The 17,258-nt window shown below is 44.6% G+C and overlaps 1 protein-coding gene across 42 annotated transcripts in view; it reads right to left on the bottom strand.

Annotated features, from left to right (window-relative positions):
• Window positions 1–17,258, bottom strand: part of SYTL3 (synaptotagmin like 3) — a 117,788-nt gene that overhangs the window by 83,685 nt on the left and 16,845 nt on the right. For 18 of the 42 annotated variants that reach the window (XM_063813605.1, XM_016956552.4, XM_063813611.1 and 15 more), the window contains 4 exons: window positions 16,129–16,245; window positions 14,702–14,764; window positions 14,136–14,541; window positions 11,900–12,118 (listed from right to left, as the gene is read on the bottom strand). In XM_063813605.1, coding sequence (XP_063669675.1) covers window positions 11,900–12,118; window positions 14,136–14,245 — 329 coding nt within the window. In that variant the 5' untranslated portion in view covers window positions 14,246–14,541; window positions 14,702–14,764; window positions 16,129–16,245. Of the gene's footprint in view, window positions 1–11,899; window positions 12,119–14,135; window positions 14,765–16,128; window positions 16,246–17,258 lie in introns of all 42 variants that reach the window. The other 24 variants (XM_054686457.2, XM_009452315.5, XM_063813624.1 and 21 more) reach the window with 3 other exon arrangements.

Here is a 17,258-nt window from a genome sequence, read left to right as displayed (position 1 = left end):
ACCAGCTCATTTTTTTTTTATTATACTTTAAGTTTTAGGGTACATGTGCACAATGTGCAGGTGTGTTACATACGTATACATGTGCCATGATGTTGTGCTGCACCCATTAACTCGTCATTTAGCATTAGGTATATCTCCTAATGCTATCCCTCCCGGCTCCCCACAACATTCCCCGGTGTGTGATGTTCCCCTTCCTGTGTCCATGTGTTCTCATTGTTCAATTCCCACCTATGAGTGAGAACATACAATGTTTGGTTTTTTGTCCTTGCGACAGTTTGCTGAGAATGATGGTTTCCAGCTTCATCCATGTCCCTACAAAGGACATGAACTCATCATTTTTATGGCTGCATAGTATTCCATGGTGTATATGTGCCACATTTTCTTAATCCAGTCTATCATTGTTGGACATTTGGGTTGGTTCCAAGTCTTTGCTATTGTGAATAGTGCCACAATAAACATACGTGTGCATGTGTCTTTATAGCAGCATGATTTATAGTCCTTTGGGTATATATCCAGTAATGGGATGGCTGGGTCAAATGGTATTTCTAGTTCTAGATCCCTGAGGAATCGCCACACTGACTTCCACAATGGTTGAACTAGTTTACAGTCCCACCAACAGTGTAAAAGTGTTCCTATTTCTCCACATCCTCTCCAGCACCTGTTGTTTCCTGACTTTTTAATGATCACCATTCTAACTGGTGTGAGATGGTATCTCATTGTGGTTTTGATTTGCATTTCTCTGATGGCCAGTGATGATGAGCATTTTTTCATGTGTTTTTTGGCTGCATAAATGTCTTCTTTTGAGAAGTATCTGTTCATATCCTTCGCCCGCTTGTTGATAGGGTTGTTTGTTTTTTTCTTGTAAATTTGTTTGAGTTCATTGTAGATTCCGGATATTAGCCCTCTGTCAGATGAGTAGGTTGCAAAAATTTTCTCTCATTCTGTAGGTTGCCTGTTCACTCTGATGGTGGTTCATTTTGCCGTGCAGAAGCTCTTTAGTTTAATTAGATCCCATTTGTCAATTTTGGCTTTTGTTGCCATTGCTTTTGGTGTTTTAGACATGAAGTCCTTGCCCATGCCTATGTCCTGAATGGTAATGCCTAGGTTTTCTTCTAGGGTTTTTATGGTTTTAGGTCTAACATTTAAGTCTTTAATCCATGTTGAATTAATTTTTGTATAAGGTGTAAGGAAGGGATCCAGTTTCAGCTTTCTACATATGGCTAGCCAGTTTTCCCAGCACCATTTATTAAATAGGGAATCCTTTCCCCATTGCTTGTTTTTGTCAGGTTTGTCAAAGATCAGATAGTTGTAGATATGCAGCATTATTTCTGAGGGCTCTGTTCTGTTCCATTGGTCTATATCTCTGTTTTGGTAACAGTACCACGTTGTTTTGGTTACTGTAGCCTTGTAGTATAGTTTGAAGTCAGGTAGCATGATGCCTCCAGCTTTGTTCTTTTGGCTTAGGATTGACTTGGCAATGCAGGCTCTTTTTTGGTTCCATATGAACTTGAAAGTAGTTTTTTCCAATTCTGTGAAGAAAGTCATTGGTAGCTTGATGGGGATATAAATTACCTTGGGCAGTATGGCCATTTTCACAATATTGATTCTTCCTATCCATGAGATGGAGTCTCGCTCTGTCGCCCAGGCTGGGGTGCAGTGGCGCCATCTTGGCTCATTGCAAGCTCCGCCTCCCGGGTTCACACCATTCTCCTGCCTCAGCCTCCTGAGCAGCTGGGACTACAGGTGCCCACCACCGCGCCCGGCTAATTTATTTTTGTATTTTTAGTAGAGACAGGGTTTCACCATGTTAGCCAGGAAGGTCTCGATCTCCTGACCTCATGATCCGCCCATCTTGGCCTCCCAAAGTGCTGGGATTACAGGCATGAGCCACTGCGCCCGGCCATTTTTGTGTTTTTAGTAGAGATGGGATTTCATCATGTCAGCCAGGCTGGTCTCGAACTCCCAACCTCAGGTGATCCACCCACCTCGGCCTCCCAAAGTGCTGGGATTATAAGCGTGAGCCACCGTGACCGGCCCTACTTCAACTAGTCTCGCATCTAAAACGGTTCATAGTTACAAAGCAGAATACTCGGTTTTTTCCACCAGCTCAATTGATCTGATTTCGACATCCTTACAGGAAAAAAAAGACTGATCATTGTGATTGAATCCTAGGTAACTATCAAAGGAGTCAGAGAATCAAGATGAAGATAAAGAAAGGGTTTTTATCAAGCTGTTACCAACACTTCTTACAAAACACGAATAACTCTCCCTTGCTTAACCTCGGAGAGAAGGCAGATGCCCCCCTCTCTGTCACATCCAGTGCTATATTCACAGCTACAAGCTCTGGCCAGGCACATTACAGCCCCAGTGAATGAATGAATATCCTCCCCTCTGCAGGGGGGCATCCTTAGAATTAAAGAGATAAGGTGGGATCCAAAATAGGTGTAGCCTTGTAGCAGTGTGCACTGAAATTGAGTAGGTGTCACGCCCTCTAACTGTGTCGGGCAGGGCCACACACTGAGGGCCCAAGCAGAAACTATAAATGAGGGAAGGGGGTTGGGAGGGGAGACAACAGGGAGGGGTGGGAACTTGCTTAACCAGAGGATACACACCCATTTTAAAGCACTAAAATGATCAATATTAAACACTGCGCAGGTCAGAACAAACAAGGTCTGTGCCCTGTCTGTCGTCTGTTGATGTCAAGTTTGTGACTCCTGGTCTGTTATATCAGATAACCAGTCAATGAAATTAAGAAAAATTCTACTGCAGCTGGACAGAGCTGTACTTGTGTAAGGCCTTGACGATAAAAATGGTTAGATGCTGTGCCCCGACCTGTCCTCTCCCTGTAGACCTAAGAAGGGGGATCCACCACGACAGAGGGGCGATGAGAAGGCCGAAAGCAGGAGCACACGCTCTCTGTGGGCAACCGCTCAACCTGGCTTTCTAAAGAGACAACCAAGAGCTTCCGATAACATGCCATAGTCAGGGTACATGGAGTCCAGAAGACCAGGCCAGCAGCCTCTGTGACCGTGCATCACCGTGGAACCAGAGGGAACTTTCAGAAAGCAGTCAGCCTCCAAAAACATCTAAGACCCACCTCTGAGAAAAAGACACAGCAAGATAGAAGGAAGAGCCAGGATGAAGAGACGGTGGGACTACAATAAGGGAATATTTCATAAACTAACAGAGCCAAAGCAGAATGAACTGTTTCATCAGCAGAAAAGAGTAGAAATGGCAGGCTAGAAAGCTGAATCTGTGAGGCTGACTTGGCAGAGACACTTGCCAGAATGTGAAAGAGAAAGAAGACATTAAATGTTGAGGGAGAAGATTATCGTCGTCATTAGTAGTAGTAGTAGTAGTAGTAGTAGTAGTAGTAGTAGTAGTAGTATTTTGAGACACAGTCTCGCTATGTTGTCCAGGGTGGACTGCAGTGGTGCGATCTCGGCTCATTGCAACCTCCACCTCTCAGATTCCAGCGATTCTCCTGCCTCAGCCTCCGGAGTAGCTGGGATTACAGGCATGTGCCACCACATCCAACTAATTTTTGTATTTTTAGTAGACACAGGGTTTCACCATGTTGGCCAAGCTGGACTTGAATTCCTGACCTCAAGTGATCCGCCCAGCTCGGCCTCCCAAAGTGCTGGGATAACAGGTGTGAGCCACCACGCCCGGCCCGAGGAAGAAGATTATTAATACAAAGAGAAAAGGAAGCCAACTTATGCCTTCAAAGCTGTTCCTGGCGGGGCGCGGTGGCTCACACCTTTAATCCCAGCACTTTGGGAGGCTGAGGCAGTGGATCACGAGGTCAGGAGATTGGGACCATCCTGGCTAACATGGTGAAACCCTGTCTCTACTAAAAATACAAAAAATTAGGGGGGCATGGTGGCCAGCGCCTGTAGTCCCAGCTACTTGGGAGCCTAAGACAGGAGAATGGCGTGAACCTGGGAGGTGGAGCTGGCAGTGAGCCGAGATCGCCCCACTGCGCTCTAGCCTGGGCAACAGAGCAAGACTCCGTCTCAAAAAAAAAAAAAAAAATGCTGTTCCCAAAGAAGCTGTGTAAGTGGCATGAAAGCATCTTGAGAACAATCAGACTTGACTGAGGAAAGCATGACTGAGTTAAACCGAAATAAAAACCCAGGAGACCCAAGAGGGAGCAGCTCAAAAGAACGGCCCTTAATCCACAAAAACCTCATTCCCAGACACATATTAGAAACTGTTTTTAATAAAAAGGATACAGAAAAAAAAATAACTGGGCATGGTGGCTCACACCTGTAATCCTAGCACTTCGAGAGGCCAAGGCAGGAGGGTCACTTGAAGCTAGGAGTTCAAGACCAGCCTGGACAACATGGTAAGACCTTGTCTTAAAACATATCTATATCAGCCAGATGTGGTGGTGCGTACTTGGAGTCCCAGCTATTTGGGAAGCTGAGGCAGGAAGGTCTCTTGAACCCAGGCGTTGGAGGCTGCAGTGAGCTATGATCACGCCCTGTACTCTAGCCTGGGTGACGGAGTGACACCCTGTCTCTAAAAAAACTAACTAGGTGAGGTGAGGTGGCTCACGCCTGAAATTCCAGCAGTTTGAGAGGCCGAGACGGGCAGATCACTTGAGGCCAGGAGTTTGAGACCAGCCTGACCAACAAGGTGAAACCCCTATCTCTACAAAAAAATACAAAAAATTAGCTGGGTGTGGTAACACACACCTGTAATCTCAGCTACCAGGGAAACTGAGGCAGGAGACTCACTTGAACCCAGGAGGCGGAGGTTGCAGTGAGCTGATATCGTGCCACTGCACTCCAGCCTGGGCGACAGAGTGAGACTCAGTCTCAAAAAAAAAATTAAATTAAAAAAATTAAAAACCAACTAAATAAAAAGTTTTAAAAGAGAATAAGGCTGCAGTCTCTGCCAAAAAAAAAAGAAGAAGAAACGAAAAAACCAGTATGTTTCTTCTACATAAAAATCAGGAGATAAACAATGAAATAAAAATAAAACTAGCATCAGCTGTCTCCATAATGTTAAATTCCAAAAGGCAACATGGCTGCATATACTGAGTAAACAGTGGCAACCCAGGACTTAAAACCCAGTGAAATCATTCCTCATGAAGGAAGACCACGGAAAGCAACTCTCAAATACGCAATGACGTGGAAAATACACCACTCACAGTCCTCTCCTGGGGAAAAACTTCTTTTTTTTTGAGACAGTCTTGCTCTGTCGCCCAGGCTGGAGTGCAGTAGTGCAATCTCGGCTCACTGCAACCTCCGCCTCCCGAGTTCAAGCAATTCTCCTGCCTCAACCTCCCAAGTAGCTGGGATTACAGGTACACATGACCATGCCCAGCTAATTTTTTGTATTTTAGTAGAGACAGGGTTTCACTGTGTTGCCCAGGCTGGTCATGAACTCCTGAGCTTAGGCAATCTGCCCACCTCGGCCTCCCAAAGTGCTGGGATTACAGGTGTGAGGAGAAACTTCTTAAGGAGGCAATTCAAGTGATTGAAAAATGAATCAAAATAAAGAACTTGCAAACTGGGAATCATGGTCTCCAAAGACTAGTAATGAGCACTTGAATCAGTTATAAAATGCAAAGTTGGTTTAAAATATTGTTGTAAATATAATCAGAAAACACTGAAGGTAACAAAAATAATTATGGAAAGAGATGCTGTATAACATATAGATAATAATTATAAAAATATAGAGGTTTCAAAATGATTGGCTAAATAATTTAAATAATTATCTTTTTTTTTTTTTTTTTTTAAGACTGAGTCTCGCTGTCAGCTCACTGCAACCTCCGCCTCCCAGGTTCTAGAGATTCTCCTGCCTCAGCCTCCTCCAGAGTAGCTGGGATTACAGGCGTGCGCCATCATGCCCGGCTAATTTTTGTATTTTCAGTAGAGATGGGATTTCACCATGTTGGCCAGGCTGGTCTTCAACTCCTGACCTCAAGTGATCTACCCGCCTCAGCCTCCCAAAGTGATGGGATTACAGGCATGAGCCACCGATAAAATTATCTATAAACCATTCTTGGTGTGAACCCTGGATGCTAAACTGTCTTGGCTACCATGCAAAATGCCAACCCAGAAAAACTCTCTTGGGGCTCCCCTCCCTTACAGGGTGACAGGTTTCAGCTGAACTACGTAAGGTGACAACAGAGAATATTAACAAAAGACAATGCGCAGAAAGCTCACTGGTTCTCAAAAAGGTTTTAAAGGCAGGACTTTCCCTAACTAATCAAGTGCTGACTACAGAATACAGTTCAGTTTCAACAAGAAGAATGACACACACACTATTGTCAAAGCATTCCCTTTAGTAAAACACACACACTATTGTCAAAGCATTCCCTTTAGTAAACACAAAAGAAACTTTTTTTTTTCTAAAAAGTACTGCATAGGCCGGGCGCGGTGGCTCACGCCTGTAATCTCAGCACTTTGGGAGGCTGAGGCGGGCAGAACACTAGATCAGGAGATCAAGACCATCCTGGCTAACAAGGTGAAACCCCGTCTCTACTAAAAATACAAAAAAATTAGCCGGGCTTGGTGGTGGGTGCCTGTAGTCCCAGCTATTTGGGAGGCTGAGGCAGGAGAATGGCGTGAACCCAGGAGGCGGAGCTTGCAGTGAGCCGAGATCATGCCACTGCACTCCAGCCTGGGCGACAGAGCGAGACTCAGTCTCAAAAAAAAAAAAAAAATACTCTGTACATTTCTTTTTTTTTTTTTTTTTTTTTTGAGATTGAGTCTGTCGCCTAGCTTGGAGGGCATTGGTGTGATCTCCGCTCATTGCAACCTTCGCCTCCCGGTTCAAGCGATTCTTGTACCTCAGCCTCCCAAGTAGCTGGGATTACAGGCGCCTGCCACTGTGCCCGGCCTAATTTTTGTATTTTCAGTAGATATGGGGTTTCACCATGTTGGCCAGGCTGGTCTTGAACTCCTGACGTCAAGTGATCCACCCGCCTCGGCCTCCCAAAGTGCTGGGATTACAGGCATGAGCCACCATGCCCGGCCAGCAATGTTAAAAGTAGGATTTAGAGGGAAAAAAAGAAATAAGGTTTTGAAACAGGAAAGAGTCAGTAGACAAATATCATCTTCACCTTGGCACCAGGCTAAAATCTTTCCTTGCCAACTCTCCTGTATCACACTTGGCATTCAATTTCTTTTCAATCTTTTACAGAGTTAGTAGAGTTAGACCTTTTACTCACTTGAAGAGTAGATATATTTTCAAGAGTGAGAGTGAATTATCCCATTCTCATACACTAGTTATTTGCCTTTGTGAATATAAAATGATGATTCAATATTTTATCAAAACATGGGATTATAAAAGTACTGGGAAAACCAGTCTGAAATTTAAAAGATTACATTTTCTAAAATCTGGGAAGTTTACTTTAGGCAGAGACATAATCAGAATAGAACTTCCTTTGAAATGTCACTTGATTTTCAATAAAAATTCTTTCATGCAATGCAGAAAATACAATGCATCATCCTGTAACAATATCTTTACATCTTAAGTCCTTATCTGAAATGCTGAATGACAACAACAACAACAAAAAAACCTTTTTAAGTTGTTTCAGAGACGAGGTCTCACTATGTTGGCCAGGCTGGCCTCAAACTCCTGGGCTTATGTGATCCTCCCGCTTGGGCATTCCATGAGTAACTGGGACCACAGGCATGCACACCACATCCATGACCTCGTGGATGACCACATCCAGCTCACCTCCCTTTTGATAAATTCCAAGATCTTATTTTAACCACTACTGCTCTGCAGCAATAACTCAAGACCCAACCTGAGAACTAAGGACATAATAATAAAATGCCAAGGTCTGGATCAATTTTTCAACCGAACACATTTAAGCAGCTCTTTGTTGGCATCAGGCGTGGTACAAGAGACAAATTTGAGCAATTCAGGAAAGTACCCTGAAATCAACAGTATCACCTGCTGCAACTTGAAACCTTCTGTTCTAATGATGGTATATAAGCTCTGTTGCACCTTTATCATTGTTAAAATACTTGCAACTTACGGAATTCTCTGTACAAACCAATTTGGTTCTAAAGCACCTGACTGGCAGCAAAATGTTCCTAACGAAATAGGCAGTGTGTCCACAGATACCTGAAGCTGAAGAATCATCGATTTGTTGTGGTCACAGCAATTACAAAGCATGACAAGAAGATCACAGTTTGAAGGAAACAAGTCTGAACAAGAGTAATTCCTCAGCAATCTTAAGGGAGAAGACCAGGTTTCTTTTAGGCGTGGAATTTGTTATGACACAGTATATTAGTTTTAATAGAAAAAAATTAATGCAAACATAAATCATCAAGCTTAATCTTATTTTTTTAATGAAGCTAAAACAAACATATACAAAGCATAGTCTCCTCCTTGATATTTCAACATAATTGTTACCATCTGCCATTTCACTGCAGAAAGTGTCAATACATTCCCCGGGAAGAAACATCAGTGGAAAACAAGGATGTTTCTGCTTTTAACTTCTTTGTTTCTCCTCCCAAGTCACCCTCTTCTGATCGGCCCCTGCTGAGGACAACAGGAGCCCCTTCACTACTGAAAACAACTTTCCTTGGTTCTTCTAAGTCCTTTCCAGTGTGCCTTTGATTACTGGGCTCTTTCTGATCCTTCGGTTCTCTGATGCCCCGTGATCCAGTTCAGCATGCCAAGCGACCTGTCTGGCCAGTCCTCAGAATCACTTTTCACCTTTCTCTTTTATCCCCTGTAACCAAGGTCCATCCTCCCCTTTTCCTGTCTCTCCCATTCTCCATCACTATTGCCACCAGCCTCCTCCCTCGGTGCCTCTCATTCACTGCAGCAACTCTCAGATCGCTCTTTTACCTTTACCTTTACCTTCCGCTCTCCTGATCTTGCCCTGCAAAACCAGGCCGACTTTCGGCATGGTGTTCGCTTGGCAAAGAGCACATGCTCAGGCTCCAGCTCCTACTGTCTTGGAGGCAAGCTCTTCTAAGTGGCTTTTAAGACTCTGCCGGCCGGGCGCAGTGGCTCACGCTTGTAATCCCAGCCCTTTGGGAAGCCCAGGCAGGCGGATCACCTGAGGTCAGGAATTCGAGACCAGCCTGGCCAACATGGTGAAACCCCGTCTCTGCTAAAAATATAAAAATTAGCCAGGCGTGGCAGCAGGTGCCTGCAATCCCAGCTACTTGGGAGGCTGAGGCAGGAGAATCACTTGAACCTGGAGGCAGAGGTTGCAGTGAGCCAAGATCACACCACTGCACTCCAGCCTGGGTGACAAGAGCGAAACTCTGTCTCAAAATAAATAAATAAATAAATAAAAGACTCTGCCCTCCCAGGACAAGGCTCCCAGCAGGCGGGAGAGGACTGGAGATTCAGAAGGAGGCCTGGGGGCCCGGGGGACCTGGGTTGCCATCTTCACTCTGTTCTTACTGATATGACATGGACAAACCATCTTGTGTCTCTAATCCTCCACTTTCTCAACTGTAAAATGAGGATGAAAGTAGTAGCTACCCCACACGATTGTTTTACGCTTTTAATAAAACATTAAAAGACTATTCCAACCATGGATATTCTGGAAGTCGTCTTGAGCCACTCAGCCTGCCTCATCTCTCCCTCTCTGAGCTCCCAGGGCCCTTAGCAACTTGGCACTCAGTTCTCTAAGAGAAAACTTTCCCTGAAGACAGAAACTTTATCTTAAATGTCTTCTGGAACCTCTCAACACAAGGTCAGGGCCAACACCTGCCACAGGCCTCTTGTTCTGCAGCAACCTGCGAGTTGGTTGGTTGGTTTTGGTCATTGCTACCCTAGCACTTCCCCTTTCTTGATTTTAAAAACCAATTTTCCTCATCTTGTTCCTGTCACAGATCCACTTTTTCTTGAGAAATGAGCCTGAAGCGAAGGAAGAAGCAGGGGAGACAATGATCGGGGTCAAAAACCTTTTCTAGGTCCCCAGATGTGCGACAGTTATGAATGTCAAAGATTCTAAAGTTTTACAAAGTCTCATCTTTCTTTTGGTCCTAAAGAGGAGGAGGACAGCCCAGACTGGATAAAGTTGGAGAGAGGACAGAGGGCTGCGGGGACAGGGAGCAAGGCGAGGGGAAAGAAAATGCACGTCACCACAAACTACTTGGCTCTCTCCCCTCCCGACTTCTCCTGTTAATGCACTCATAGTAATGCAATGACCTTAAGTATTTTGAAAACCATCCTTATTTCAAAATAAGGAAGCTGGGGTTTTAGAAGTCGTATTTCATGTACTTAGAGGGTAAAGTTACAGTGCCTGGGACACAAGGCTCACTAGGGCAGAGATTTCAACACTGTCAGCTTCCTGGGAGATTGCCTCAGACCTTGTCCTCTTGTTTTGATTTTTCATTTACAGTTCATTGTTAGAAGAAGAAAAAATGCTGAGAAATGTAACACCCTGCCCAGCAATGTTTATTATTAGACTTCAAATATATATGGTTGGTTGAAATGGGGAAGAAGATCCTGAGACCTTTCTAGAGATGATTTGGAATTGCTCTCTATGCCGCCAGGGCAGCTCACAGTAATTATTTTTTGCTCTCAAGCAAGGAAAAGCCTGAAGGACAATGGCTTCAGCAAACCAAAGAAACATGAGATGAGAAGGCGAATTCTGCCACCGTCCGTGCGACTTGGCACGCTGTGAGCGAAATCGACGGAATGCAGTTCAAGAGCAAAGAAATCAGGTTGAACCACTTCACCTCTCTGGCTAGATGACTGAAATACAGTAAGCCTTGCAAAGGGACAGGACACTTAAGTAGATGAACGCCAGGGCGTGCGTTAAACACAGCCCTCTGGATTTAGGGGGAAGAAACCCCAGCCACGATGCCCACACTAAGTGCCTCCCACAGTCTTTGTCCCTGGGGCACTCACACATCTGTGGCACACATCTGTGGCAATATTTAGAAGTTGTTTTCAAATCTCAGGGTCTCTGATGACTCCCATTCACACCAGCCTAGTATTCCTTCCCTTCTCCGAAGTTCTGTGATGTCCTTGTGCACCGTCTCCCCCAGCAGACGGAGTCACCCCTCTAGTGTTTTCACAGAGCTCATGGCCAGTTCATTCTTGCTTTGAACAGCGGGAGTCTAAGCCAAGTCGGCTCTTTATCGTTTTCAGAATGGGGAGTGCAAAAACACCAATTCCATGTTAAAACTGGTATTAAAACCCCCTAACACCAATTGATAACTATAAAGTAGATTCAGTCTGTCACTAAAGGGAAGCATGTCCATTTCTTTACCTGAGTATTAAAGACAGGTCAGCTTCAGAAAGGCAGTATTTAAAGCCTCAGATGATTACTCCAATATTCCCTAGATTATAATTTACTCCACTGGTACTGAAGGAGATAAATTAAGTGCTAAGAAAATGACAGCACTTAGTTAAGAGACCCAAATGAATCTGAACTCCTGGGTTAGCCCATCCTTCGACTTAACAAACTTTTGTTGTTTAAACAGGTTCTCACTCTGTTGCCCAGGCTGGAGTGCAGTGGTACAATCACAGCTCCTAGGTTCAAATGATCCTCTCATCTCAGCCTCCTGAGTAGCTGGGACCACAGGCATGCACCACCACACTTGGCTAATTTTTGTATTTTTTTGTAGAGACGGGGTCTCACTACGTTGCCCAGGCTGGACTCAAACTCCTGGGCTCCAGCAATCCACCCACCTTGGCCTCCCAAAGTGCTAGGATTACAGTCATCAGCCACCACACTTGGCCCAAACTTCTGTAAATGAAAAAAATGTTGCTATATAAAATTTATTTTTGGATGAAGATAACTTCCAAGGCTAGAAAGGTAGCTCCCTATCAGGCACTCGGTACACATTTACCGGCTGAAGGTGAGGAGTGAGTGCTCTCTTTATGAGCGGTTTGTAAAAAGGCCTCCTCCGAGACCTGAATCAGTGGGAGGGATCCAACCACCGGCCATGCTTACCTGTCCTCAAAGCACACCGTGCACTTCCAGGCATGGGTCCCCCTCAGGAACACTCGGCACTGGGCGCACACGCGGTGGCTGCAGCCCCGGCACACGGCGCCCCGGTGCAGCAGGAACCCCAGCACCTGCTGGCAGCGCGCACAGCACTTCTCTTTGTACTCCCGGTCCGTGTTCTTCGCTCCTTTCCACCGGAGATGCTGCAGGTGTGTTTTCAGTTTCCTGCAGCCCACAGAGTTAAAGAAGATACTATTAGATGGAACACCTGACCCCAGGCTACAGGGCAAGAGCCCAGGCAGTAACCCCCATGGCAAGGGAAGGGGCTTTGGCATTCGACATCCCTGGGCTCCAACATGGCTGTGTGAACTGGGCTCTCACTCAACATCTCAGAGTCGAGGCTCAAGGGTTTTTTCAACCGTGAAACAGGCGATATGACCTTACCTCCCAGGGTTGCTGTGAGGACTAAATGGCAAAGTATAAATAACATGCCTGGGGCAGAGAAGCTCCCTGCTAGGTCCATCCCTTCCTGCCCAAAGGCTGTTATGATAGTAAGCAAGAATAGTGAAAGGAGAGGAAAAGACACTGAAAGGAGCATCCATTCTAATCTGCAAGGCATGGAATAATCTAGAAACACACAGCATACATCCTGCTATTGGTATAAGTTACCCAATAAAATCAACTGATGCTATGCTTTTGCTACACTTTTTTTTTAAATGAGTGGTCAGCCCACTCCCCTAGACAAATAGCCATAGTGCAAAGAGATACTGTATTGGACCAAAAAGGTGTCATTTACTAGCACGCTCTTTTATGAATGTCTGTGATACCTACTTGTAGAAGAGATGAGCCAATCCCAAGAAACAAGATGACATCAGAAATGCACTTTAAAATTCAACTTTCAGGATCTACCCTAGAATTAGTACCCTTTGAAACACAACTTTGTTATCACTATGTCTATGTCACTTTGTTAATATTCAAAAGGATGTCTCAAATCACTGAAAGATCTTTCATCATCAAATAACATTTCACTTTTCTCACTGTATTATAGTTTTTGTTTTCGTTTTTTTGTTGTTGGTTTGAGACAGAGTCTTGCTCTATTGCCCAGGCTGGAGTGCAGTGGCGCGATCTCGGCTCACTGCAAACTCCACCTCCCAGGTTCAAGGGATTCTCCTGTCTCAACCTCCTGAGTAGCTGGGATTACAGGCACCTGCCACCGCCCGGCTAATTTTTGTATTTTTAGTAGAGACAGGGTTTCACTATGTTGGCCGGGCTGGTCTCAAACTCCTGACCTCAGGTGATCCGCCCGCCTCAACCTCCCAAAGTGCTGGGATGACAGGCGTGAGCCACCACGCCCAGACTGTATTATAGTTTTTAATGGAAGAAAGTTTACAAGTGCACTTCGAAAGCTTTGAAATAACAGGGAGGATGAAGAATACTATACCAGAAAATTCTCCTCACTCCTCAAGCATTTGGTTGTCCAAAGTTTTGTTTTCTAACGTGTTCTGCCATTAGAAACCAAACCCTCACTTCCTCCATAGACATCGATAAACAAGCGCCAACCTGTTTAAAGATGGATCTTGACAGCTAAGGCGGAACACTGCTCTGCAAGAATTCAGCACGCTTTTCTAAATGCTGACCCATATCAAACGGCCCGTGCAGCTTAGAGACAGACAGGGAAGAGTTCCCTGTTGGCAAAGCGGTCAGGAAACAGGCTAAGCAGGTTCATATTTTATGCTCCCCCTTCCTCAAAGCCAGCTGGGAGGCAAAAGCGAGCAAAGAAAAAAAGACAGGGCTGGATTCCATCAGAGTTGCTGCTTGTGAGCCTCTTTCTTTGCTTTTCTTTACACCTCCCGGCACCGTCAAAAATGAGGTAGGAAAACCCTTAACTGGAGGTCTTTCCTTAAAGAAAGGGTAAACTGGAAGCCTGAAAATGTCCCTTGAATGATTCCCACAAAGTCGGCAAACAGACAAGCAGATGGCAGACAGCAAACTTACCGCCCAAAGGCACCGTTTTAAATGAATAACAAGAGCGGCCTCCCTCCTCCTCCTGAGCGTCCTCTACGTTTAGTTACATAAGGAGGATCATCTCCACCAACAGACCTTCATTAGGACCCTTCTCAGGCACGAAGCCCAGCAGCAGCTGGGTAGTGATTTGTAAGCAAACAGCATTGGCGACGGCGCGGCAGGCCCCAAGCAGAGAAAGCTAAACACCCAAAGTGACCCCCCGGGAAGGGCAGCCTACCGTATCCTCTCCTCCTCTGTGTTTTGAACCGCCTGGTCTCGGTACAGGACCTGCAGAATGGCCTCGCGTTCTAACTCCTTGAGAGCACTCAGATCTACTTCTTGGGCCATTTCTTCTCCGTTTTCGTTGACCCAGGTTGGAAGAGCTTCACTGCATGGACCAAGCGCTCACGCCCTGCAGATGAGCGGCGGAGGCCAGCTGCAGCCAGCCTTGTTTAAAGAGCTCCCTCTCCTATTTCACTGGCAACTGTTTTGCTTGTGGTTCTTTTTTCCTTTTTAACTGTGTCATACTCCTTAGAAGAAGAAAGCCTCAAGAAGTTCTGCGTTTGTCGGAGTTAGGGCTCGCAGAGCCTCGTGCTACCCGGGGGGTGTTTTCACCGGGTTCTGCAGCAGCTGCTGACATCCATCTAAGACAAAAGCATATCTTTTTTCTGAGGCTTCACCAGAGATTGTTATAAATTATCTACAGCTGCAAGCAGATAATTTCTGCAAAGCAGAAGTAATTTTCAAGCCAAGGAAATTTAGAAATAGCAATAAAAAGAGTATCGGTGACTCATAGAAGCTAACCTTCCACTTAAGATGTTTCCAGGTCAGCAGGAACCGTCATGAAAAGCTCAGCCCGTTCAACACCTGCAGAAAAGAAAACAAAAAATGGCAACATTTTTCTTGGCTTAAGTATCTCTGCAGCATTACTTCCAAAAAGACAAAATATTCTACACAAACCCTTGCATTTTCTGCTCGCGGTGATAATGTAAAATTTTAAATTTGCTTAAATAACACTTCTCATATTTCTAAAAGCCTCAAACTTCCAAACTTGAATTTTCCTAATATGGATTCCATAACTTTAGTGGTCAGAGGATGTAAAAGTCTGTGTTTAATGTACATTATCCTAATTGAAGATATATTGGAAAAATGACATTCCCAACTGTTGGCTATTATTTTTACAATTAACTTCAACACTCAAAAAATTTTTAATCAATTAAGGAGGTATGAAGCAGCACCACCACAAGCTCAGCCTAGCAATTATTTACGGTCTTGAATAAGTTTCATGAGCTGCCTTATGCATTAGCTCTTGTTTTTGTTTAATGACAGTTGAAGGGTTCTGCATACATCCTTTTATCCAGAAAATGCAGAAGATCAAATCAATATACTTCCTATAGTACCATTTTTGTTATTAAATCTATGGGAATCCCTTAGTGATAAGACGTCCTTTCAATGCTTTAAAAGCTAAACTTCCTTTGCTGGGCTTCAAAAAAATCTGCATTATATTAATTTATGATCTATGGCAAATTAGTGACTGAGAGGCTAACAGAGCTCTAAGGTAGCATTTCCTTTAAGCAAAGGTTCTTAACCTTTTTCTTAATCTTTGGTAGTCTGGTGAAGCCTACGTATTTAAATGCATAAAATAAGGTATGCTGTGTTACATAGGAAATTGATTATACTGAAATATTTAAAAATTGTAATATAGTAATATATGTGTTCCTTGATGCATGAAATATTAAGATCTAGCAGTGATCTAAGGACTCCCAGGATTTCAAAGTAGTGATGAACAGAAACAATGTCTTGAGATAGCTACAACATATCATGTGGTATGAAAATATCTGTGATTTCTGTTGGTGACAAAGTCACAAGTTCTGCTGATTCTACTGTGGTTTCTTGCCTATATCCATATTTTAAGAAAATGCTAAATTTGAGTTGAAGGTTAATAAAAATAAAGATTTAATTTTTTCTCCATTCAAGTTCATGGGCCTACAGGCCAAGATTGCTCAGTTCAGGAATTCAATATTTGTCAGTTTCCCTATTGTAAAATAAAATTAAAATATATTATTCATCCCAACTGCAGAGGTTGCATGAGGAACAGAAAACCCAGAGCTCTGAAAAGGGATGTTCTCGGCTTCTAGTCTCTGACAAAGCACCCACAAGACCTGCTCTCCAAGGGCCTCCTCTCTAGATGAAGGGAAAATCACAAAGCAACAAGGACTTTAGGTTCTTACCTGGCTGGGCTGGTACCTGACTATGCCAGCAGGGGCAACGCCTCTTCCCTCCTTAGATCCAGGTTCCAGATGAACAGGCAGAACTGGCAGCCCTCAGTGCCCCAAGGCTCTGAGTCTCTGGAAAAGAGGAAAGTAATAGAAAACCGTGTGTGACCAAGTGCCAAGTGGCAGGGTGCAAATTAGCCATCAAGTCACCAACTGCATGAGCCCATTCTTCTCAACTTGCCCCTCAGTTCTTCATGCTGTCTTCTTATTTCCACTCTACTAATCGTACTACTGGGTCCAGAGCTATCTGGTTTGTCTAATTCTTGAGTCTTCATTTATTTATTTTGAGACAGGACCTCATTCTGTCACCCAGGCTGGAGTGCAGTGGCACCATCTTGGCTCACTGCAGCCTTGGCCTCCCAGGCTCAAGCAATCCTTTAGCCTCAGCCTCCCGAGTAGCTGGGACTACAGGTGCGGGCTACCATGCCTAGCTAATGTTTTAATTTTGTAGAGATGGGTTTCACCATGTTGCGCAGGCTGGTCTGGGCTCAAGCAGTCCTCCTGTCTCAGCCTCCCAAAGTGCTAGGTTTACAGGCGTAAGCCACTGCACCTGGCTCTCGAGTGTTTTTAGTGAAGAGTTTTTGCACCTGGCTGCAAACACTTGCTCTGTGCACTGTGCTTTCTTTTCATGTGGCTGTTTGTGCTCCGTTCTCTGGCTCTGGTCTCCAGTACTCCACGTAAGCAGGACCACATAGCTGCAGTACTGGCTGGTAATGATACCACTCAGTGAATCTGGTGGGGGAATCTGAAATACTCAACCGCTCGCTCATACAGGTGGCTATTAGGTCTTCACGCACTTCAGAAATACAGGGTTCAATGATCATTACAAAGCACTACACTTACTTTCCCAAACCCACGCCTGTGGGCCCCAGGTGCAAGTGTGGGAAACGCCCTTTCGACGGCTAAGGGGGAGCTCACGCTCCCCCTAGTGGCCATTCACTCCGCGTTACAGAAAAATGAAATTCAGTTCATTTCCTGGATCCATTCATCCAGTCATTCAGTAAATATTTATTGAACACCCCAGGCGCTGTTCCAGGTTTTTTTGGGTTTTTGTTGTTGTTGTTGTTGTTGTTTTTGAGACGGAG

This window comes from Pan troglodytes, chromosome 5 (genome assembly GCF_028858775.2).
Source record: "Pan troglodytes isolate AG18354 chromosome 5, NHGRI_mPanTro3-v2.0_pri, whole genome shotgun sequence".
Lineage (NCBI taxonomy): Eukaryota > Metazoa > Chordata > Mammalia > Primates > Hominidae > Pan > Pan troglodytes.
Note: the sequence above shows the minus strand (reverse complement) of the source record. Positions and strands in the feature narration are given on the sequence as shown.